The sequence below is a fragment of the Panthera uncia genome, assembly GCF_023721935.1.
Source record: "Panthera uncia isolate 11264 chromosome A1 unlocalized genomic scaffold, Puncia_PCG_1.0 HiC_scaffold_17, whole genome shotgun sequence".
Classification (NCBI taxonomy): Eukaryota; Metazoa; Chordata; class Mammalia; order Carnivora; family Felidae; genus Panthera; species Panthera uncia.
This window is the reverse complement of record NW_026057577.1, coordinates 54,944,567-54,969,251: the sequence shown is the minus strand read 5'-3', so window position 1 is coordinate 54,969,251 and position 24,685 is coordinate 54,944,567. Positions and strand designations below refer to the sequence as shown.

General features: G+C 35.7%; 1 protein-coding gene across 4 annotated transcripts in view; it reads left to right on the top strand.

Annotated features, from left to right (window-relative positions):
• The window catches only part of CERT1 (ceramide transporter 1), a 102,935-nt gene extending 84,993 nt beyond the window's left edge, over positions 1-17,942 (top strand). For 3 of the 4 annotated variants that reach the window (XM_049649653.1, XM_049649652.1, XM_049649654.1), the window contains 7 exons: positions 5,166-5,261; positions 8,219-8,351; positions 9,276-9,346; positions 12,770-12,898; positions 13,451-13,580; positions 14,497-14,633; positions 17,873-17,942. In XM_049649653.1, the coding sequence (XP_049505610.1) occupies positions 5,166-5,261; positions 8,219-8,351; positions 9,276-9,346; positions 12,770-12,898; positions 13,451-13,580; positions 14,497-14,624 (687 nt within the window). In that variant the 3' untranslated portion in view covers positions 14,625-14,633; positions 17,873-17,942. Of the gene's footprint in view, positions 1-5,165; positions 5,262-8,218; positions 8,352-9,275; positions 9,347-12,769; positions 12,899-13,450; positions 13,581-14,496; positions 14,634-17,872 lie in introns of those variants that run through there. The other variant, XR_007461773.1, reaches the window with a different exon arrangement.
• Positions 17,943-24,685: the final 6,743 nt, after the last annotated feature.

Here is a 24,685-nt window from a genome sequence, read left to right as displayed (position 1 = left end):
CTTTTTTTAGCTTTTGATTGTACCATTTTACTTATTTATGTATTAAGAAAGAAAGAAAGAAAGAAAGAAAGAAAGAAAGAAAGAAAGCGAGCACATGCGCCCATACACAAAGAGGGTAGGGGCAGAGAGAAAAGGAGAGAAAGAATCTTAACCAGGCCCCACGCCCAGCACAGAGCCCAATGTGGGGCTTGATCTCAGGACTGTGAGATCAGGACCTGAGCAGAAATCGAGAGCTGGATGCTTAACTGACTGAGACACCCAGGTCCCCCTTATCGCACCACCGTTCTATATGCCAAAAGAGGCAAAATTGAAGAATAATGACTTTGAGGTCTTCAAGTATTTATGGTCCTTGCTAAAGTATCTGTTGTCATTAGCAGATTTGGGCTTTGGACCTTAACTATGAATTTGGCTTTGCCGTGTGTGTACAAATCTAGGCTTATGACTACTTTGTTCTTGATGAAGTTATATTGATGCTCCTGATTGAGTAGAATAATTAAACATAGAACTGAGAGATGTCCTGAAAATAACTTCAAATAAAATATGTGAATCTCCTAGGAAATTAGTAGCAACACATGAGTCTATCTAATTGGCAGATTTGGAGAAAGAAGTAGCTCTTACACTGTACAGAAAGTAGAAAGAACTTGAATTTATAAGTTGATCTTTTGGATCACATTTATTTGCATATCACAGCAACTATTGATGTCACCTCAAAAATTAAAAAGCAAAAATTAAAAAAATCTTTCTCTGTTCGGAAAAAAACATATCAAAAGGTGGGCAATACATCAGGTTAATCATTAGTGGACATTATTGCAACCACGGTTCTGTATAAAGCTCTTTCCCCCCTTTATGTCCACAGCGACACTTTATTATTGTGGTAATTAATTATTTAACCCCCTCCCTGTTTATTGTACAATAATACATGTTAATTTTAGCAGAACTAGAAAATAGAGTAAATAAAATTAAAATATTAGATCACTGTTAATATTCTCATGCATATCCTTTTTCTATGTATATAGAAAATCAGTCACATATTGATTAAGTACACAGACTTTAATAATTGTCTTCCTACCAAAGTAAGTAATTCAGTATATACTATTTTGTGACCAGTGTTTTTTTTTTTAAACATATAATTAAGCCCATCTTCTCACTGGTAAATATGGATCTTTATCTCCTTTTCTGTTGTACAGATGTGCATACTGGATTTACCTACTCATCTAATATTGAACATTGAGCCTGTTTTCAGTTTGGCTGTATTGTAAATAGTGTTACAGGAGCATCCTGTTAAATACACCATCCTTGTGTGTGTGTGTGTGTGTGTGTGTGTGTGTGTGTGTGTGTTTGTGTGTGTATCTTTGTACACTTATCCAGTTATTTCCTTAGGATACATTCCTAGAAGTAGAATTGTTAGGACAAAAGCCATACATGTGTCTAAGTTTTTGTTGTTGTTTTTTTTTAATTTTTATTGCCAAACTGTTCATTAAACCAAGTGGAACCAGTGACACTCCCAGGTCAATTTTCTTTTGTTATGTTGACACTGAATATTATAATTCAATTACTTTTTGCCAGTCTGATAGACTAAAAGTTTTGTTTCTTGGCCTTTTGCATTTCTTCATTGAACTGACAATTTATGTCCTTGTCCATTTTTCCTTTGCGTTAATAGTGCACTGTTAATTTGTTATTAATAAATCATTCTATCCAACAAATCCCTCTATGATTGTAACAATAAGCATAGTTGTATTCCTTCCACATGGGTAAGAGAAAGAGATTGGAGCAGTCTTTGAGCCCTTCTAGAGTCTTGTTCATTAGAGTTTTGATCATTACATCAAAGAGCAGTTTTTGTTTTGTCATCAAAAGGCAGTTTTCTTTTAAAATTTCTGTATTGATAATGTTAGAAAAATCCATTTAGTCTCCTCAAATAGCATACAGAGTGTCTCAAATGGGAAGTGAAAGAAAAGGCTAGAATTGGAGTGCCATCATCTCTTATTTAAAATGTGTTTCATCTCCATTTTTCATAGTTCATTTGCTATGAAGATATTTTGTATGTCATCTCATCATTTTCGACTCTAGGTCCAAAAAAAATCAAAGGCATGATTCCTGAAATTATACTATCTAATTAAAACTAGCGAATGCTATTAGAGCAGATGAAACCTGCTTCAATGATTTTGATCCAGTCTTTTAAAGTGATGGCAGATGCTACTAGTAATATTATTTCCTAGTAGGGGCGCCTGGGTGGCTCAGTCGGTTAAGCGGCCAACTTCGGCTCAGGTCATGATCTCGCGGTCCGTGAGTTCGAGCCCCGCATCGGGCTCTGTGCTGACAGCTCAGAGCCCGGAGCCTGTTTCAGATTCTGTGTCTCCCTCTCTCTCTGCCCCTCGCCCGTTCATGCTCTGTCTCTCTCTGTCTCAAAAATAAATAAACATTAAAAAAAATTCTTTTTTAAATATTATTTCCTAGTATATCGAATTTTGAGCCTAATAAAATGGTAAATTTTGCTTGTATTTATCCTTGTCCTCCCAACTTAATGTTTTCCAATCACTTTGGATGTGCAGTCATAACTGAAAACAGTAAACAGATCATTAGGTTAGATTGGAACTGTCAGTGTGGACACAAATGCATGAGTCACTGCCCCAGTAGTAACATTTACTACTTCATATTTCATTACAGTGAACATGAAATTCTTTATAGTGAGATTTTACCTGTATCACCTCTCTTGTTAATCTCAGTGTTGTTACCTCAAGGAAGATGCCATATGGATAAAGATTCCATGATAAAAGCTTTGCAGAGATGGTTACTACAATAGTTGGGTACTTCAATTTCTTTCATCTCCTAGAAGCACAGCACTAAATTCATCTGGTTTATTTCTTGCCCTCTTAAATCTAGGAAGTGTAGAAGAACAAAAGACTGAACACTTTTCCATAGATGCAGTGGTAACTAGGATAGGAATACCATTTTTTCATCTATCTAGAAAGACAATGTTAAATGTGCTTACTGTACATTGTTTTAACTTATGTTACCAGCTGTCAATTTATATTTGTGGAATCTAGTTTTGGGGGGACCAAAACACAAAAATATCTTCTCATTATTCCAACATTTGAAGTAATTTGTCAGAATTATCGCCCAAACAAAAACACAGTTACCTGTGTACTTTCCAACAAAAGCTTACATGCTACTAAATTTTTTTTTTAAGTAGAACTCTTTTTTAACAGAGTAAAATCCTTTCATTCTTCTTTCCTAAGTGGTCTATTTGAAGTAGGTCTTATTTCTGGGAAGAAATTTTTTTCTGCCTTTAATCTTATAATAAATATAGGTGTTCTCAACTCTTAGTGTCCCACCTACAAAGTACATATTTCATATCTAAAGATTTTTAATATCTTTGGATCTAAAAAGGGTAAGAATTTTTCCCAATCACGATGTTATACAGACAAATGAATCGATCCAGTGCTATGGTGGTTGTTTATTTATGCCTACTAATTGGAACTTTCTTTGTTCCTTTCTCTTTGGGAATTCAGTTACATTTTGTATGTCCTCATAATTTGGAATCCTGCATTAGCCCTCGTTACTGTCTCAGAGCAGATTTCACATTTTTGGAGGCACATAAATTTTTCCATGCAGCCCCTGGAGTTATGTTTTCTAATGAAACCTTTTTAAAACTATAGAATATACTATTAGTTACATTTTTTCAATTTCTTTCAAGTCTGTAGCCCAGTGCCATTCACATTGTTTGGAAGATAATATGTAAAGATATAAAATGTTAAAAAAAAATTTTTTAAGACATAAATGTTATGTTCGTGTTCATTTAGTACAAAAATAGATTATAGAACCTGAGTATAAAATCTTTATCAAAAACTTTTATGATTATTACCAATGACACTTAAAAGTCATACCTACTTTTAGTAGCAAAAATGCATTCTGAAATCGAGAAAACTTTATGTAGTAAAAGTATATGTCACTGTAACATATTGGTAACATCTTTCTGTGTAGAAAAATTATACCTTCAGAGTTAATAATTTTAGGAATTTTTGCCCCCAAATCATTAATATATTTATTTCAAAAAATAAACCTGGTTCTTGTCTGTATCCCTAATGAGCACAGTAGACTTCATGTAAAATAAGTAGTTAAACTTAGGAATAAATTAAGTGGAAGTATAATATATATATTTCCAACTCTTTTCATGCCTTCTCTAATGTACTTACTATATAAAACAAAATTATGAGTAAAAGGTTAGAAAATGGAGCTTAGAGAAACCATCTCTGTGTAGATGGATAAAGCAGCTCCTTCAGAAACCATCTTTTTATCACTTCACTTCTGTTTCAAAACATGTTTCAAACTAGGAGAGTTTGCAAGTAGCACTCACATGAAATCTTACCAATAAATGATTGTGGATTCTGGGAGTGTGAAATACTCAGTTTTATTTAAAGTTTATGTAAGATGTGGAGGAGTAACTGGTGATAGTTAAAAGCAGAGGCTTTATTTAAATTTCAGGAAAAAGACAGCAATTTAAAAGAAGACACTAAAAATTGATTATTTGTAAATGTCTGCATATGTGATTATTAGCATTTTCCCTAAAAGAATGCGAAACAATGAAATTGGAGTCAAGTAAGTAGGGGATTGGTTATTTTTCATTCATAGTAAAAGTGAAGTGAAGTTTATCAGTGAAGTAATAAAAGTTTTGGTTTTTTTTTTTTTAATCATTTTGTAGCGAAATCTTGCCATATAACGAACTGTTATCTGTGTAGTCTTAAACATAAAAGCACTGGACTAGATTGTCTCTTCGTGCCCCTTTTACCCTTAGTGTCCCATGATTTTATGTGTTAAATAATTATTTCTGTAAGGAAACGTTTTCTAGTGAAGGAAAGAACTTTTTTTTTCCAGAAAATGCTTATTTTTGCTGACTTGCTGCACAGTAGGCCAATATATGTTATATGAGTGAAACATCTTCCTTCTCTGCATTTCTCCCTCCTGTCATTAACCTGGATATGATATCTGGAATGTGGACTAAACTCTTCAACACTGTATAAAATCTACTAACCTTTGTGCATTTGGTTGCTCAGCTTTCTAAAAACATCATTCTAAACTGAAATAAACTGAATACCGTTCTCTTTTAGAGATGATGACATGGCTATTCATTGGATAGGGATTGTTATGATTTTATTTTTCTTTCCAAGGTTGAAGAGATGGTGCAAAACCACATGACTTACTCATTACAGGATGTAGGTGGAGATGCTAATTGGCAGTTGGTTGTAGAAGAAGGAGAAATGAAGGTAATTCCCAGTAAAATGTTAGATTGCTAAATACAGCTGTGTTACAGTCATAGTATCATTACTGCCCAGTGATGTGAAAGAGGATAGCATTGTAAAATTCCTTTTAAACAGATTGTTACATATGATCAAAGAAATGTGCAACCCATTCTGTTTTACCTGAGCCATGGAGAAAATAAATTTGGGGTTTTAGATATGAGCAAATCATAAGTAGCTGATGGCTCTCTATTTGGATATTTCTCTTAATTTATTTTTTAATATATTAAATGATGTACCCAGATCACTTTGTTCCCCTTTTTGGTATATACTTCTAGTCCTTTCCCTCACTGCATCTTCTTTCAGTATTCGGAGATGGGTCTGCTAATCTTGTTCATATCCTTAAACACCAGAGACAGAGAATAGAGCAAGAACAAGATTTAGAGATGGATTCTAAACAGCAGCTGCATTGAATTCTGGATTACCTCGTGCCCAAGGCCATGCTAAAGATAAAGAGATGTTTAATAAGACTTTTCCAACCTGAAACTTTCATTGGGGAAGGAGGATATTGACTTTTAAAGATACTGTTACTTGTCTCTTTCTGATAATGTATTGAAGAAGAGCACAGATGAGTAGTGAAGAAAATTGGAAAAGAAAGAGTTCTCTGATTTGAAACAGCTAGATTGTTTTACACTGAGGAGAAGCATTTGAACTATGTCTAGAAATGGAAGCAAAGTTGTGACAAAGATGAGGCAAGGGTCTTTTAGACAAAAAATACGGGGCGCCTGGGTGGCTCAGTCGGTTGGGCGGCCGACTTCGGCTCAGGTCATGATCTTGTGGTCCGTGAGTTCGAGCCCCGCGTCGGGCTCTGTGCTGACAGCTCAGAGCCTGGAGCCTGTTTCAGATTCTGTGTCTCCCTCTCTCTGACCCTCCCCCGTTCATGCTTTGTCACTCTGTCTCAAAAATTAAAAAAAAAAAAAATTAAAAAAAAAATTTTTTTTAAAATACAACACAAGCAAAATCTTGAAGGCAAACTTCTTATTCAGGAGTTTTGAATAGACTGTATTGACCAGAATTATTCTAGCAATAGAGATACAATATTAAATATATTGGAATTTCTTTTCCTCCTGAATAGAGCACAAATTAAGAAGAAAAAAAGAAGAGACAAGCAATTGAGATAACAAAATGTTAGCTATAAATCTAATAAGCTGAGGGGTACCTGGGTGGTTCAGTCTGTTGAGTGTCCGACTTTGGCTCAGGTCATGATCTCGTGGTTTGTTGGTTTGAACCCCGTGTAGGGCTCCGTGCTGATAGCTCGGAGCCTGGAGCCTGCTTTGGATTCTGTGTGTGTCTCTCTCTGCCCCTTGCATTTGCACTCTGTCTCTCTCAAAAATAAACATTAAAAAAAAAAATCTGTTACCCCAGACTTAAGCATAATGTTTCTGACATAACTAGATAATCACAGGCCTTCCCCCAAGAGTAAGCCCCAAAAGAAAACCAGGATACATATTCTCTGTAGAGGAAGGGGTGAGCCAAGCCTACCAGTCCTTATTCTGTACTCGACATTCACTTAGGACATTCTTTCCCCCCTTGGGAGGAGAAAGTGAAGGGGTTCAGAGAAACCAGAACCTGATAGTCTAGATGAAGTCCCTCCATGCAGAACGAAGAATAGAGAATAAGTGTTCCTACAGCCCACATTAGAAAGAGAGTGATTGCATTGTGGATAGTGTGAAATAGCCCGCTCGAGAGAGTAGTCTATTGTCTGTAGCAGTAGGTTAGCCACTGTATACAAAGTAACATTTTATTTTTTATTTTTTTTTTAACATTTATTTATTTTTGAGACAGAGAGAGACAGAGCATGAACAGGGGAGGGGCAGAGAGAGAGGGAGACACAGAATCTGAAACAGGCTCCAGGCTCTGAGCCGTCAGCACAGAGCCCGATGCGGGGCTCAAACTCACGGACCGTGAGATCATGACCTGAGCCGAAGTCGGACGCTCAACTGACTGAGCCACCCAGGCGCCCCTACAAAGTAACATTTTAGGAAGATTAAGCTCGTAAGGAAGAAACCAGAGACCAAGTATACCACTTGAGAGAGTCAGGTACATAGTGATGAAAGCCAGCTAAAAGAAGTAACCAATAGTAGAAAAGTCAAGCTGTTGAATAGTAGAAGAGTCAAGAATCTCCTACACGATGAGTAATGAGCTTAATAGCTATGTGAAATGTGAGGGGAGGAGTTAAAAGTCTAAACTTTCCAGTTCAGGTGACTGGAAAATAGCAGTCCCAATAACATGAATAAATGAGCATATAGGAAAAAGTAGTTTGGTGGAGGACATTTTAAAAAAGAAACTGTATGTGAAATGCCTAACAGTGTCTGGACCCATAAAGTACTCCATAAATTGAGAGCTAGTTCTTATAATAATATGATTATTCATTTCATGTTGATGAAATTAACTTCTTGTAAAACTTTCTGAAGTAACCTATAACTTTGAAATAATTAATTTTACTTAGCAGTTTAGGTACACAACTTCAGTATTTAAAGCAAGATAGCATAGATCTTCGTGTCATTTTAGCTTTCAGTCATTGATTCAACAAATAATTGAGAGCCTACTGTGTTTCAGATACTATTTTAGATGCTGGGTCTGAGGCATTGAACAAAACTGCTGTACATCGGTATCCTTAAGGAGGTGATGTTCTAAACCAGGCTTAGTTTAACAACTCCTGTAATTAGGTGTTCATTGCGTGTGCATGTTTTTCATAATTGAAGTTTACCTCAGATTTGTAGTTTTAAGTGTTTTTTATGTGTTGTCTGTGTTAATAATTTGAAATGTAAGATTTTCTTTTAGCAGAATATTTATATTCCATATATAGATTTTCATAAATAAAATTCTAAAAAGCAGCTAAATTTAAAAACCTGCTTTCAGGTTTGTACTTTAGGGGTTTAATTCTTATTTTTTAAACAGGTTTTTAAATATATCCTCTTTAGGTATATAGAAGGGAAGTAGAAGAAAATGGGATTGTTTTGGATCCTTTGAAAGCTACCCATGCAGTGAAAGGCGTTACAGGACACGAAGTCTGCAATTACTTCTGGAATGTTGATGTTCGCAATGACTGGGAAAGTAAGCTGCCATTATTAATATATCTTAATATAATTATTTCAAATTTAATATCAAATCCAACCTAGTTTTTTGCATCTCATATACAGTTTACAAAGTCATTGTAGAAAATACCTGGAGAATCTGACAATAGCTTGCATTTACTTTTTTTTTTAAGTTGCATCTAAATGGAGCATTTTGCTGTACAGAATGCTTCTTGCTATATTGTAGCATTTGATCCAGTATTTCAATAGTCCTGCATGATAGGTAGGTTAAAAAAAAAAAAAAAATAGGTTAAGTGACTTGTCAGAAGCTACAGAAGCTAGTTAGTGGAAAGACTGGGACTAAAATTAAAGGTTTCTGTTTTATCATCTGCTTTCCCAGATTGTTTTGTGTCCCTTGTAAACCCTGGATAAATCCTGCTCTGGTTTGTTGAGAGTTATTCTTGGAGTGTGTGTGTGTGTGTGTGTGTGTGTGTGTGCGTGCATGCATGTGTGCGCGTGCGCCTCTTAGTCACCAAATTTCATAAATAGAGATAGTTTTGAACATCATAAGATGTTTATCTATGACAGTTTGACATTCTTTTTTCACAAATATAACCAACTAAGCTTAGGACAGTTTCTTCAGCTTCAATAAATTAGAAATTATAGGAAAGTGTCATAGTATTAGATAGGAATTTGCATCTGAGTAATTAATACATGTGAGTAGAATTGCTTTTTTGATGTGGAAGCTAGAGATTGAGCCAAAGAAAATGAGATTTCCTTATGATCAGGTGTCATGGCCCCTGTAGCCCTAATATTAAGTCTTAACCACCTTCCATTTAGACAGCCTACATAGGGCAGAATCCTGCTCATGATACCACAATGTCCATCAGTATAAATGAGTTAATCACATTCTAGAAAGAGGCAATGTATCTTTTTGGCTACTAATATTTTCTCTTCATTTCAGCAACTATAGAAAACTTTCATGTGGTGGAAACATTAGCTGATAATGCAATCATCATTTATCAAACTCACAAGGTAAAGATCTCTTCATCCCAAAAGGATTTCATCCTAATTCAAACTGAGACATAGAAATTCTCTCAAGTAAAATTTGGCAGGAAATTAAATGCCATAAAATATCCACAGACTTTATTAACGATGCATGAATGTCACATATTTGAAAGGATATCAGCTCCTTTAAAGCAGAGCCCGAGACAACCTGAGAAATAACCCAGGAACAGTGTGTTTGATAAAGACCTCCAGTTAGTTATGTGCACTTAAAGTTTAGAAAAGAAAATACTGAAACCGAAGTAAATATTTTTCTAGCATCTAGTCTTTATAGGAGAGAAGTCATAGTTACCACCAACAAAAGAGAATCATAGGAGTGCCTGGGTGGCTCAGTTGGTTAATAAGCTTCTGAGTCTTGATTTCGGCTCAGGTCATGTTCTCACAGTTTGTGGGTTCAAGCCCCATGTCAGGCTTCACACTGGCGGCACAGAACCTGCTTGGGATTCTGTCTCTGCCCCTCCCCTGCTGATGCACACACACACTCTCTCTAAATAAATAAATCTTTCTCTCTAAATAAATGAGTAAACATTTAAAACAGTGAATCATAGTTTCCTCTGGCAACAATGTTAAGTGGAATGGAAATTATGTTATTAATGTATGTTAAGATTGATAAAGTCATGTAAGTAGATCATCTAAAAGCAAGGGAAAATTGCCATGCATAACTATTAAGAAGTTGGTCATAGGGGCGCCTGGGTGGCGCAGTCGGTTAAGCGTCCGACTTCAGCCAGGTCACGATCTCGCAGTCCGTGAGTTCGAGCCCCGCGTCAGGCTCTGGGCTGATGGCTCGGAGCCTGGAGCCTGTTTCCGATTCTGTGTCTCCCTCTCTCTCTGCCCCTCCCCCGTTCATGCTCTGTCTCTCTCTGTCCCAAAAATAAATTAAAAAAGTGTTGAAAAATTAAAAAAAAAAAAAAAAAAAAAGAAGTTGGTCATATATCAGAGCACACAGAAACATTGTCCTAAATTGGTTCACTTTCATATTGCTTTCATTTTACATTCATTTCATTTCTTCCTGTGCTATCCTAGATATTTAAATTTGAAGAATTAGGGGCTCCTGGGTGGCTCTGTCATGTCAGTTAAGCATCCGACTTTGGTTTCAGCTCAGGTCATGATCACACAGTACATGAGATGTAGTCTCACATCAGGTTCTGTGCTAACAGTGTGGAGCCTGCTTGGGTTTCTCTCTTGCTCCCCTCTCTGTTTCTGCCCCTCCCCTGCTTATTCTCCTTCCCTCTCTTTCTTTCTCAAACTTTAAAAAAATTAAAGAATATTTCCCTTACCTGATTCTACTCTGTTCCCTGAAAATTGCCAAATAATATATTGTATAAAGGGTAATGAAAGGGGTTGGGAGGATGGGCAAAATAAATGAAGGCAATTAAGAGGAACAAACTTCCAGTTATAAAAAAAAGTAAGTCAGCATGGGGAATGTAGCTAATAATATTGTAATAGCGTCATGGTAACAGATGGTGACTACACGTATTGTGGTGAGCCCTGGATACCGTATAAAATTGTCAGACCAGTGTGTTGTACACCTGAGACTCATGTTCATTTTAAAGAAAGGAAAATAAAGGAATTATAATTTTGGAAAGATCCATCAAATGTGATATTGTATGTTATATAAGAAATACAATAATTCAACAGGTACTTTATTTTTCTTTACTTTAAATGACTTTTTAATTTGAGCTGAATATATGAAAATATTTTAGGTTTGTTATGTATTTCTTAAACTCAGTTTTGTCATATGAGGCATCTTGTATGTAATGAGAGTGAGCTAGGCTTGATTTTACATGGCACCTGTTCAAGAAATGTATAATAAGTACATTATATGTCAGCTTTGCTTCAATTAAAAAAGAAGTGTAACAATGAAGATTCTGCTTTAATATACAGATTTGGGGAGTCTAAGTGACACCTAAAACTTAGCAGATGTTTAAAAAATCAATTAATGGTCAATAATTTGGAATGAAGAGAAATGACCAGTAATTTAGAATCAGAGGAATCTTGTAATCTGAAGGTAATTGATCCTCGAAAACAGTCTGCTGAAAGTATTTCACTTGGTAAATCATAGATGGAGTGAAGAATTTATATAGGTTATATTAAGGTCACTTGAAAAATAAAACTAAAAACTATTAAAATAATACCTCTTAAATTTAACACAATTTAAATTACAGTTATAATTGAATAAACAGATTGTTCTAGCATAATTTTTTTAAATAAAATTCAATAATGCTCTGCAACATCTTGCCCTTTACATTTGCCTTCTTTTATAATCTGGTTTCTTAAAGAGGGCTACTTATCTCCTGGTATTTAAGTCATTCTCACTCTGTAAATTTTTATCTTCTCATCATCCTTGTGGATTTGCATTCATTCGTTCTAACATGGCCCAATTTTCCTTTATTATTGGCTTTGCTCAACACTACTTTCATCAATTTCATAAAATGGAGCATCTTTAAAAGATAACCATTTCACTTTCCAATGAAACTCAATGCTTAAGAAAGTCAGTGCACAGATTTTCTCTTATTTAAAAGTACATAGTCTCAGTTTCCAGAGACCTCATTTCCATATCATTCCAACATGTTTTATGTTTCCTGGCATACTATAAAGTTGAAACATTCAGTCTGATTTAGTATTCTTCAAATGTGCTTATATCAAAGAAGCATTCTTCTTACACTAAAATCTTAGCTTTTAAGTCTCTCAACACTTTAAACAGAGGTTTAATACTAAAAAGCAGAACATTACCAAGGACTAGGGAAGGAATTAATTGCTTACTGAGTATAGAGTTTCTGTTCAGGGTGATAAAAAATTTTGGACATTGTGCTGATGTATACATAATATTGTGAATGTAATGTCATTGAATTGTACACTTAAAAATGCTTTAAATGGCAAAATTTTTGTTATATATATCCACAATTTTAAAAGTATTACTTTGATGATATTCTACAAAGCAGTTAATTCACTGTTCATAATTAATCCTTTGCTGGGTATTTTCAGATGCTTTCCATTTATTTATTTTTTTTTTAATCTTTTTTTTTTTAACATTTTATTTATTTTTGAGACACGGAGAGACAGAGCATGAACGGGGGAGGGGCAGAGAGAGAGGGAGACACAGAATCGGAAGCAGGCTCCAGGCTCTGAGCCATCAGCCCAGAGCCTGACGCGGGGCTCGAACTCACGGACCGCGAGATCATGACCTGAGCTGAAGTCGGCCGCTTAACCAACTGAGCCACCCAGGCGCCCCAAGATGCTTTCCATTTAAAATTTGACAGATTTTACCTTCACCTAAGATATTTATTTTTGTTTTATTTATTTTTGTTTTACATTTGTGTCTCTGTTAGTTCCGTATTACATATGAATTTAAAAGTAATTCGGCTTTTCAAAAGACATTTACTTCTTCCACAGAGGGTGTGGCCTGCTTCTCAGCGAGATGTATTATATCTCTCTGCCATTAGAAAGATACCGGCCTTGACTGAAAATGACCCCGAAACTTGGATAGTGTGTAATTTTTCTGTGGATCACGACAGTGCTCCGGTAAGTGCACTTGTATAAATGTGTATAGTTGTATAGTATAAAGCTAAATATACAGTGTGGGACAAAAGTGACAAACACATATGACACACACTGGTACTTGATTTGATAACATTTCTTAGATTTTGTTTTATATTGGATTGGCTCCTTGGAACACTATAGCCCTTGTGTTACTTGAGGGCAGCAGTCATGGCTGTCAACATGCAGCAGGGGCTGTTTTCCTTTCCCCCTGATGTTACAACGCAGAGACAGAGCTGAATGGGTACATAAGGGAAGCTACTTTGTACAGTTCCCTCTCAAGCCATGATCAGCTACTGGCAAAACCCCTGTGGTTTCTATCTCAGTTGAGTTCCATCTACTACTGAAGAGGAGGGAAAATCATTCCTGATGTCATGCAGCTTGGCATGTGTTATTTAGTGGTGCTAATAAGATTTTGTTGGACATTTTGATGAGCTATGGTTTTGGATAACCTAATGTGCTATTAGAACAGTAGGGATTATAAAATACAAGGCATCTATTACACTAGTGTTTTGTTTTTATTTTTTGTTTTGTCAGCTAAACAATCGATGTGTCCGTGCCAAAATAAATATTGCTATGATTTGTCAAACCTTGGTAAGCCCACCAGAGGGAAACCAGGAGATCAGCAGGGACAACATTCTATGCAAGATTACGTATGTAGCTAATGGTATGTGTTTTGAGGTTTCTTTTGCTACTTTGGTAATGTAGATTTTCTTTTTTTTTTTAAGTTTATTATTTTTAGTAATTTCTACACCCAGTGTGGGGCTTGAACTCACAACCCCAAGATCAAAAGTCGCACGTTCTTCTGACTGCACCAGCCAGACACCCCTAGATTTCTTATTATGATCTCCATGCCTTTTTAGTTTTTCTCCTTTAGATTAATGATTTTTAATTTGGAGTGATGTGTACCAAAATTATCAGGAAACTTTGAAAATATCCACATCTGAATTTCATCCCAGAACTACTGTATCAGAATTTAAACTTCATCTCTAGATCACTATCACATATGCTTGGTTTAAAAATCCATCTATTATATATTTGCCTAATAGAATATATGTATGATTAGAAATAAAAGCAATAATGGTAAAGAAAATTAATAGTTCTTTTTCTTATTGTCAGGCCTTTTTGTTTTCTGAATTATTGCCTGCTTTGGATTCTTAACTACACCCATTTCCTACTTGCAGTAGTCACTGGAATCCCTCCCATCAAATCCTCAAATCTTCTTTGTACAGGGCTGTAACTGCTACTGTGTTTGAAGAGACAGTTATGTCCGAGTGAGATATTGTTTGATTATAGTAGAGTTTGACAAATTTATCTTACATAACCTGAAATGTTGCTATATTAATATTTGCATTTAATTTAGGGAGCCAAGAACCTGTTAAATAGGTAATAAATGCTCTCTTGTTTGCTATGTGTCCTTGTCTGGTGGTTAGCATTAAGGAATTAGCAGTCAGGACTTTAAGAGATGTTAACTATTCCAACACGAGAAAATTTTGAAAGCAAAGGAAGTAAATGAGTGCTTCCCATACATTTGGAGAATTGTATCTTAACGGGCTTTATTTTAATTTTCCTTTATCTTGCAGTGAACCCTGGAGGATGGGCACCAGCCTCAGTGTTAAGGGCAGTGGCAAAGCGAGAGTATCCAAAGTTTCTAAAACGCTTTACTTCTTATGTCCAAGAAAAAACTGCAGGAAAACCTATTTTGTTCTAGTATTAACAGGTACTGGAAGATATATATTACCCTTTTTTTAAAACTTTGATTAATATGACTCTGCAGATATTAAAATTTAGTTAATTGTTGAAAGTAATTTTAATGTGTTTTACAATGTTCCCAAAGTTGTAATTTTTAAAGCCTTTAAAACTTGTTTTCTTCTGCTTATATGAGGCAATGTTTGCTTATGCAAAGACATTTTAACATTATGGAGCTATAAAATTCTAGAAGTACAAATTCCCTGTATTCTTCCCTTCACAGAAAGTACTTGAGGTTCATTGTTTATTCTTCCATACTTTTGTATGTATGTAGTGAATGATGTGTATTCTTGATTATTTGTTAATAATACTTGTTTATTCTATACTTCTTGTTTTGCAGCTTGCTTTTTCTGTTTAACAATATATCTTGACTAGTACTGCATATAAAGACATGAGATATATAAAACTCATTCCATTAACAACTGTTACATGAATGTTGCAGAATTTATTAACCAGTCCCATCATAATGTTGGTTCCATATTTTGACTGTCAGATAATGCTGTGTTGAACATCTTTCCATAAAGTGCTGGAATCTTTAATTCTTTTTCAAGAAATGATATGTTAACGTGGTTCAAAAGTCAGGTGTGAAAAGATGAACAGTGAAATTTATCCCTTGCCCCTGCTCACCCAGTTTTGCCTTTCCCCCACCCCCAAACTGAAAGAGTATAACTGCTATTAGTTTGTGTATCTTTTCCAGAGAATTTTTTTTTAATTTTTTTTTCACGTTTATTTATTTTTGAGACAGAGAGAGACAGAGCATGAACAGGGGAGGGGCAGAGAGAGAGGGAGACACAGAATCGGAAGCAGGCACCAGGCTCTGAGCTGTCACCACAGAGCCCGATGCGGGGCTCGAACTCACGGGCCACGAGATCATGACCTGAGCTATAGTCGGACACTTAACCAACTGAGCCACCCAGGCGCCCCTCCAGAGAATTTTTTATGCCTGAGCAAGCAAATACAAGTGTATGTCTCCTACACATACACCTTTTTGTTGTTGTTGAAGAAAATACATTGTTCTGCATCTTGTCTTTGTACTTACTTTACTTTGAAGGTCTTTGCATATCAGTATGGACCTTCCTCATTATATTTTTGTGGCTATACAGTATCCATTGCATGGATATACATAATTTTCTAACCAGTCCTCCCTTGCTAGATACTCAAGTTGTTTCCAATTTTTGCTGGAATGGTGTTACAAGTATATCCACTTACAAGTTTATATGTGGGATAAATTGCTAGATATGACACTGCCAGCACTTCTGGGGGTGGGGGGTTGTGCGTTTTTATTTTAGATACTGCCCATAAAGAAGTTGTATTAATTTATCATCTCACCAGCAATAATGTATTGGAGTGCCTATTTCCCTTTACCCTCTCACACAGTGTATGAAATAAAACTTGGATTATTCCCACCTTGATAGGAAAGAAATACTTTCTCTTTAGTTTTTATTGTCTTTCTCTTACTATGAATAGTTTGAACATTTCTTGGTCCATTTGAGAGAAATTTGTATAATTCTGTTTCTGTGAACTCTCAGTATGTGTTAACATTTAAATTTTTAATAGATATTACCAAAGTATAATTCATAAACTGCAGTATTTATGAATGTTCTCTTATTCTCACCTATGTTAGATATTAAATCATTGGCTGAGAAGTTTATATTATTGAGTAACTTAGATTATTGTATTCTTGAGTCTTTAGATTAAATTAGTATGTTCAATAGTGTTATATAATGACTGATATTTTTAACTAATTCTGGTTTCTGATGTTGTTTATAGTATGCCTCTCTTAAAAAAAAAAAAAAGGCTAAATTTATTGTCAGATGCTAACACCAGAGTTGTTGCATTGATGTCCCAGATATTTAGCCTTTCCTAAGAAAAAGCTTACCTGAAAATGTTAAACAGATTCTGATCTTACCTGAGTGGTTAGTGTTTTGGGATATAGCTTGACCTTTGAGAGATTCTGTCTTCAAGTGCAAGTGCGTTGCATAAGTGTACTGGCTTTTGGAATATCTCATACTTTAGGATTGTTATGGCTAGATCTGGACACAAATTTGCTGATTTTATCTTTGCCCTGTTACCTCAAATTAACCAGAAACGTGATGCTGTGTCATGGCAGCAGGCCATGTCACCTGACTTAGCTGGTTGTCTCTCCCCACAGCCTTAAGATTTCTAAAGAATGCTATTTGCTCTAATCAAGACCAAGTGTGCAGCTATAATCTGCTTTCTCTTTTCATCTCTACCCCCAGCCTTGCTAAAATGAGCAGGGCAGAAAACATAACCATCTATTAAGCAAAAGAAATCAGAATGCAGTTATGTATAGAACTTGCTCTCACCTATGTTTGAAAAGAAGAATTTTCTTAAGCATTTGTAAAATACATGCTAACATTATTAACAGCATTTTGCCTCAGAACTGTTGGATTTAGGGCATTGTTTATTGACTGTGTGCATGTGTCTGTGTGTGCACACAGTACCTAGTGGGGAGGGTGTTGAAATCCATCTCAGAGGAAGGAGGTAGCATTGTTTGTGGATGTATGTGTATGTATGCAAAGACAGAACTATGAAGATTCAGTGGCCACAACTTAGCTCTGGCCTTGAGTCCAGGTTGAGCTTCTTTCTGACAAAGCACCAAATTCAAACCTTAACACCATAGTGAAAATCTTTGTTTACCTAAAGTAATATTTGTTTCATAATAAGTTTGGAAAGATGTATGTATGAAGTGGATTCTAGCATTGAAATTTTAGGAAAGCTATCCTAATTTTAGTGATGAAGAAATTATAACTTCCAATAATGTTTATGATCTTTAGTGAAATTTCATAAGGAATTAGTGAGGTCCAAAGATAGTTAAAACTCATAGTCAATTCTTGATAACTGGTATTTTATAGCATAATTTTTATTGAAGACTAAGAAGAAGGAAATGCTGGTTTTGGGGGTGTAAACCCAGAGAATTCTGGTTGATTCCCTCTTTGCTTATCTATGGTATATTTCCCTTCTTTTTTGAGTTTTCAAAACGTTCCTTCTGTTCCTTGCTGATCAGTTTCAAATATGTAAGGTTTACAATTTTAACATTTTTAATGGTGAAAATCTATAAAGAATAAATATTTAATAGAGATCTGTGTATTCCCTGAATTCACAGGGTAGGAGGAATCTGTTCTGGTAGTCTTGCCACTCTCAGTAATAATGTATTTCTTAATTGTTTACTTATTTTCTTTCCTGCAGTGACTGAAGCAAGGCTGTGTGACATTCCATGTTGGAGGAAAAAAATAAAAAACAAAATTGAATGCTCTAAGCTGGAACGTAGGATCTATAGCCTTGTCTGTGGCCCAACACCCTGGCCTTGTGTACAAAAATGAAGAAATATTGCAATAGCAAAGGTGAACATCTAACACTAGCTGTCTCCTGCTAGATCTCCTCGCTCAGCATATAACTATAAATACATGTAAAATTACATGTATATGGCTATATTTTTATTTGCTTGCTCCTAGAAGAGAAAAAAAAAAATCAACTTTGAATCACAACTAGGAATTGATGCTTTAATTTTTGGAAACTTTTTCAGAATTTTTAATTTACTATGGTCCGGCCTAAGATCTTCATTTGTATCAGGTTTTGTGCACAAAAGAAAAGCACAAAAGTTGAATGCACATGGGGCATGTGCTTTCTGTGCACCAAATATCTGGATGGGGTTCTTTTTTCAGGCCTATGGTTAAATCTGTGTTCAGAATTTTTTGACTTTTTTGCTTTGTATAATCATAGAATTCATTGCTGCTGATTTCTATAATGATTCATGTTACGTAAAGTGTCTCTTAATAACTGAGGGCTGTCAAATAACCTGTGATTTCACCTTTTCTATAGTCTTACTCCTATGAAGAACCTTGGTTCTGATGGAGAAAGAGTGAAAAGCTTTATTTTTTCCCCCAGGTATCTTTATATTTCTATTGTATTTTTAGTTGTGTAATGTGTGCTACAGATTTTTTTCAGTTTGTTTACAAACACAATTTGGTAATTCCTAAATTGGTTCTGTCTGCCACCAAACGGAAACAGAAATCTTGTGGGTATAAACTACTTTTTGGTACAGTGGTAAGGATAAAATGAGCTCATATTTTCTCAAAATTTGTAAGAGCAAATATGGTATTTCTTGTTAAGGTAAATCAGGCTGTTGGGGTTTGACATTTGATTCAGTATTTCTGGTGTTCCTAACAGGCATGTTTGTCAGTTCTTCTAATTTGGCTCAGTTTAAAAGATATGTTGCAGGATATGCATATAAAATGTGAGCAGTGCTCCGGTTTGCCTCTTGATCAGAATTTGCAGCAGAGCAGTAAAGGATTCCATGTGATTCAAACTGAAATTCTTTCCTTACTTGCTGTAAGAGCTTAAATATAAAATACCTTCTTTAGTTTTAGGCCTCTGTGAAAAACCTTGAAGCATGGAGTTGAGGCAAGGAATGGTACTCACTGAAGTAGAAATGACTGCCCACTTCAAAATCTTCATTGTGTTTATACACAAATTTGCTTACGTATGTCAGAGGCATTTTGTAGATGCTATGCTGACTTGTTCATCTCTGTAGAAACACAGAAATCAGACCCATTTTGTAAAGCAGAAAGTCATGTCACTTGGAACATGTCCTGTATATATTTCATACATGGTAATGGAGTCTTAATGATAAATGCAAGGTGATAATTTAATGATGGGATTAGTCTGATCACTTAATATGCACAATCCTGGAAGTGAATTACTTGCATCAGATATAGTGGTATTTATTATTCTGTACAGAGAGAAAAATACATATAAAACATATGCTTATATTACATGCACGCAGATTTCATGTTCCATAAATCTTTTCTATTTTTTAATTTACCTTTCTCTAATGATGTGCATGGAATATGCCTTATACAGAAAAATGCTGTTCATAATTTGACTATGTGGAAAAGTGCCTATATGGTGGTAATGCTAGTAAGGCAAATAAGACAAATTATCATATGAGTTTACTACATCACCAGTTAACATTTTATATTGTGATGTTTAAAAAAGAAAAGTTTATACCTCAAATGTGTATTTTATTTTACAATCAGCTGTGGGGTTGGGATGGGAATATGGGAGGGTTGGGGAGGGAAGGTTTATTAACCTTAGCCGCTGATGGGAATCTTCAAAAAAAATTCTCTATGCCCACTATAAATGTTCTTCTGTTTGCCATTTTTGGTAACTATCATAAACATGGACAAGTAACTCTTTCATAACTAAATTGAATAGCTTCATTTTACAAAGGTATGGAAAACTTAACAAAGCAATGTCTAAATCTAATTATCATTAGTTGCATTTGCACTAACTGTTAGATACACTTTTGCAATTCTGTAAATGAAATGATTACACTAAAAATATTTGTATAAAAAAAAGAAGATACATTTTACCTTTAGATAACTGTACAGGTACTTCACTAGAGTTAATCCCATCCAGTCAGATTTAGAAATAAGTTGGGGAATGCGAAAAGAGTTTTAAAGAGCTCACAATTTGGAGAGGTACTAGCCATTTTAAACAATATTCAGACCCTCTAGAATTATTTCTGTATGGCTAATTCTTTAATCATTATCTAAATATACATGATGTTTTCCCAAACACAGTAATTTCTTCTGTCTCCCAAACAAAAACAAAAAACAAAAAAAATGATCCTTTTACTACTCTTCTTTTCAACTAGTTCAACACTCTTTTGTACCGTGATAGAAATTTGGAAAATACTGGTAATGATGGGTTTTGTCCCTGACTGCCCGCTGTACAGGACAGGAGAGCACAGTGTTTCACTTGGAACTCAGGACTCCTGATTTTGAGGTGGAGGGTGATCACAGCAGCTCTTGGTTTGGGAACACCACAAAGGCGATCGAGGTAGACCGAGGAGGGGATGGCTGGGAGGGAGGTATAAGAACACAAAATAAGGAAAAGGAAGAATGGGTTTCCCGTTTGTTGAGTTTCATCGGCTAACTTGTACACCTATACAACATCAGTGTCAACTGCTATTGAGAACATTTTAGTTGGGCTGAGCTGGTTCTCTTGTGAAATTGTGCTGGTTAATTAAGCTTATCAATTGTTTGTTCAATTAAACACTTTCACCAGTATTTAGTCCGAGTTGTACAGACAATGTATTTGGATTACTGTCATTGTTCACCTACAAACTCAAAACATAATCATTTTAAAGTACCTTGGGAGTGTGTAGAGTGTAACTATTCTATAATAGCTTTATGATCCTGATGTTTTTAAAAAATAATAAAGTTGGATCTTCCATGTTACAATCACAAAATTAAAACCAGTATTTAAAAGTGGAAAAGTATTAAAATATTATGGACAAATGTACTTGCTTGCTTGTTTTCCTTAACCCCTAGATACTGCCTGCATAATTCTAAATTTTTTTTAATGTTTTTATTTATTTTTGAGACAGAGAGACAGAGTATGAGCAGGGGAGGGGCAAAGAGAGAGAGAGAGAGAGAGAGAGAGAGAGAGACAGAATCCGACGCAGGTTCCAGACTCTGAGCTGTCAGCACAGAGCCTGATGAGGGGCTTGAACCCACAAACTGCAAGATCATGACCCAAGCTGAAGTCGGACACTTAACCGACTGAGCCACCTAGGCACCCTTGCCTGCATAATTCTAAATAGTTAAGAGCTTGAAATAACTCCAGTTTAATATTTTTTAAACTAGAGGTTGTAACCCAGTTAGGGATCAAGAAAGCCACGTAAATATTTTTTAACCAAATAGAACAGAATGGAATAAATCAAGTACATAGCATGTGAATATATATATTTTTTTAATACTTATTTTGAGAGAGAGAGAGTGAGACATAGCATGAACACAGGGTTAGAGAGAGGTGCTGACACAGAATCTGAAGCAAGCTCCAGGCTCTGAGCTGTCAGCACAGAACCCAGTATGGGCTGGAATTCATGAGCTGCGAGATCGTGACCTGAGCCAAAGTCGGGCATTCAAATGACTGAGGCACCCAGGCGCCGCGTGAATATTTAAATATTTTGTGAATCTTTTTTCATATGTATGTGTGTGTGTGTGTGTAGTGGATTATAGTGTGAAATGAATTTCTTACTTATGAAAGCTGATGCAAAGTTTTTTCAGATTGCTAGAAAGTAAGGCCATATATAGTTGGGTATTTCTAAAATGAAAGCACAGTGCCAGTCATGCACACTTAAAATTCGACCACATGTAGCGGTAATTAAATCCTGTCTCGTTTATTTAAATTACATGGACAGCTCCACCTGTTACACTTAGGGAATCTATGCTCTAGGACAACCATGAGAAGGGAAGTGTGGATTTGCAGTTCAGTCAGTGGGTTCCTCCATGGTTATATTAAAAGACACTGAGCATATTTCTCTCCTCATGTTCAAAGATATATACCATCTAAAAAAACATGACCTCTAAAAACAGGCCAACTACTTAACCTGGTGGGGTGCTGGAGAGAAAATCTGGCTGTTGTATTGGATTTTATTTTAATGTGTTGGATTTGTTGACAGAAATAGTTTGTGGTCCTTGTGGCACACTTGTAAGAAGTTTTTCAAGAGTGACTCTAACTATATGCAGTTTTTGCCTTGGGCTTGACCTGAAATGTAACCTGCAAATAAGGCGTAGTTCTAACTATTTCAAATTGGGTTGACTTTATGGCATGTTCCAAATTTTGCCATTGTGTAAACTAGATTACAACAGGACTTATATTGTTAGTATTTGCATTATTTACCCATTGAAACAAATTTTCTGTGAGCCTTCCAGGTCTGTATACTTTGGATAGCATTCAACAAATACCGTAAAGGTAAACTTTTTGGCCTCTTAAACTCTCTTCCACAGAATTCGAGTTTAGTACTAGAACAAATGTTAACTGTCTTTAAAGCTACAAAAGGAGATCCAACCAGGATTTTACCCAGGTTTTATGATTGTTGAGGTGCTGAATGATGATGTCTCTCTCATTAAGTGTCTGGAATATGAGAAACTAACTGCCTTTTATCTACCTTCTTCCAGCATTGCCGCCCCTGCTGGTTGGTGGTGGTATCGCCCCTATTTTACAGTAAGGTGTCAGGCCAGGCTGGGTTCCAGGCCTACTTGAATGATTCCAAAGTCTTTTCTTTCCATTAGATTCTGCTGATTTTTAACGCTTTAGGTATTGAATACCTATTAGTGTTTGATGGACTAGAATTGACATGCATGAAGACTAGCACTTTTGAGGCATGGGTATTAACACCACACACTTCATTATTGGCTTTACAAAAATTCCAAATACCTGTATGTCATAAAATCCTACCAGATGTACAAGTTTTATCTTAAGATTAAATTTGACCATCATTTGATGCCTTGACTGCCTTCCTGTCCTCCAGCTTAAAGGGGTAAGACAAGGAACTCTTATCATAAAAAAAAAAAAAAAAAAGCCACAAGCCCAAGGAAGTTCATTTATTGGGTTTTTTAATCCACAGACAACCTCCAGCATAGCTACCACTGTTTTGTGAAACACCCGTGTTTATAAAATAGCAAAACGACCCCTGAGGTAGCAAGTAAAGCAAGCTGTAGATCCCCTTCCAGTCATTTCACTCTGGTACTTTCATGTTACTCTTCCTTAGAATTGGGAAGCCAAAGTGGGAACTGGGTCCAGCAGCAGGGGGATCCATGTGCAACAGCTACATGAGGATAGTCCCCCGTCCATGCAATTTTAGCCTTGGGTACAGATAGCATTAATTCTCCACACTCAAAACAATTCCAAGAGCAAGTATTTATTGAGCACCTACTCCATGCCATGCGGTGTTACATGATCAGGGATACAACAATGAACGGAACATCTGGCCTATGTTGTTTTTGTCATAACCAAGCTTTTTAGGAATGTATATAAACTAAGAGGAAATAGGCTTTGCAATCAGGAACATTTGAATAAGGTGCATTGAATGATATACTTAGCTACCTTCAAGATATGCAAGTGTTTTGTTTTTTGATTCTTGGTTCTCAGTTGTGTTCTGAAAAAGTAAGAAATGGGTTGTTGCTGTGTTTTAACAAGTTACCAACTTCTGTCAATATTGATAGCACCAAATTGGTAAATTGTCTAATTGTTCACTTTATTTTAAAACTGCTGTTTAATTTGTGGTTTGTGAATTTTCACTTTTCATTACTAACATCCAGTAAAGTTTGTTATTTCTAAGTGAATTTTTCACCATGTTCCTGGGAATCCTGTGTTTAACATACCAGAAAGGAACGAATGGCTTAGAAGACAGAAGATGAGAAGACAGAGATGAAATTTTTGGGCTCTCACTTGAACAGTTTTGATCTTGCCAAGTCATTTCAATGTCTGCATCTGTTTTTCTTTTCTGTAAAGTAATAATCATCTACATCACAGGGTTGTTTGGGGAAGAGTGAGACAACATATTTAGAATTTCTTGAAAACTTTTAAAGCACTCTGCAAATGTTAGGGATTATTTAGTCAACCACATGCATGCTGCATATTGTCTTTTGAGTTTAAAGACAAGAAGGATGTAAACATTTTTGGGCTTTGGGCCGAACTGTAAGTTACTTGCCTTGTCTGTCTGCGGTTTTGCCTGCAGGTGTATGTCTAGTGAGGGAGAAAACTAGAGAGATAAAGCCACTTCATGGAACCCAGAAGGCTCTGTGAAGTAGTTTGATTCATTCTACCAGCACTGAAGGTCTGTTTTGAGCATTATTGTTTAACACATCTAAAAAAAACTCAATGGGGTTTGATGCCTGGTTTTGTTAGGATGTGGAATAAGTCTTGCTAATGTCATTTTTACTTGTACATAATTCTCATTACAATGCCAGAAATGGGGAGGGGAAATAATGAGTTTTTAAAACTTGAGAAATGGAAGCAATAGCATCGTGTCTCAAACTAGAGCTGCCTGGCTGTCTGTCCCGTGTTTATAAAATAGCAGCTGAATGGGAAAGAGTTCTGAGCTGGAGAATCCGTGTAGAGAGTCTCCTAAGTGATGTCTTTGCCTTTCTATTTATCATCAGTTCTCCCTCCTGCCACTATGAAATTGTACTGTAATACATAATGCCT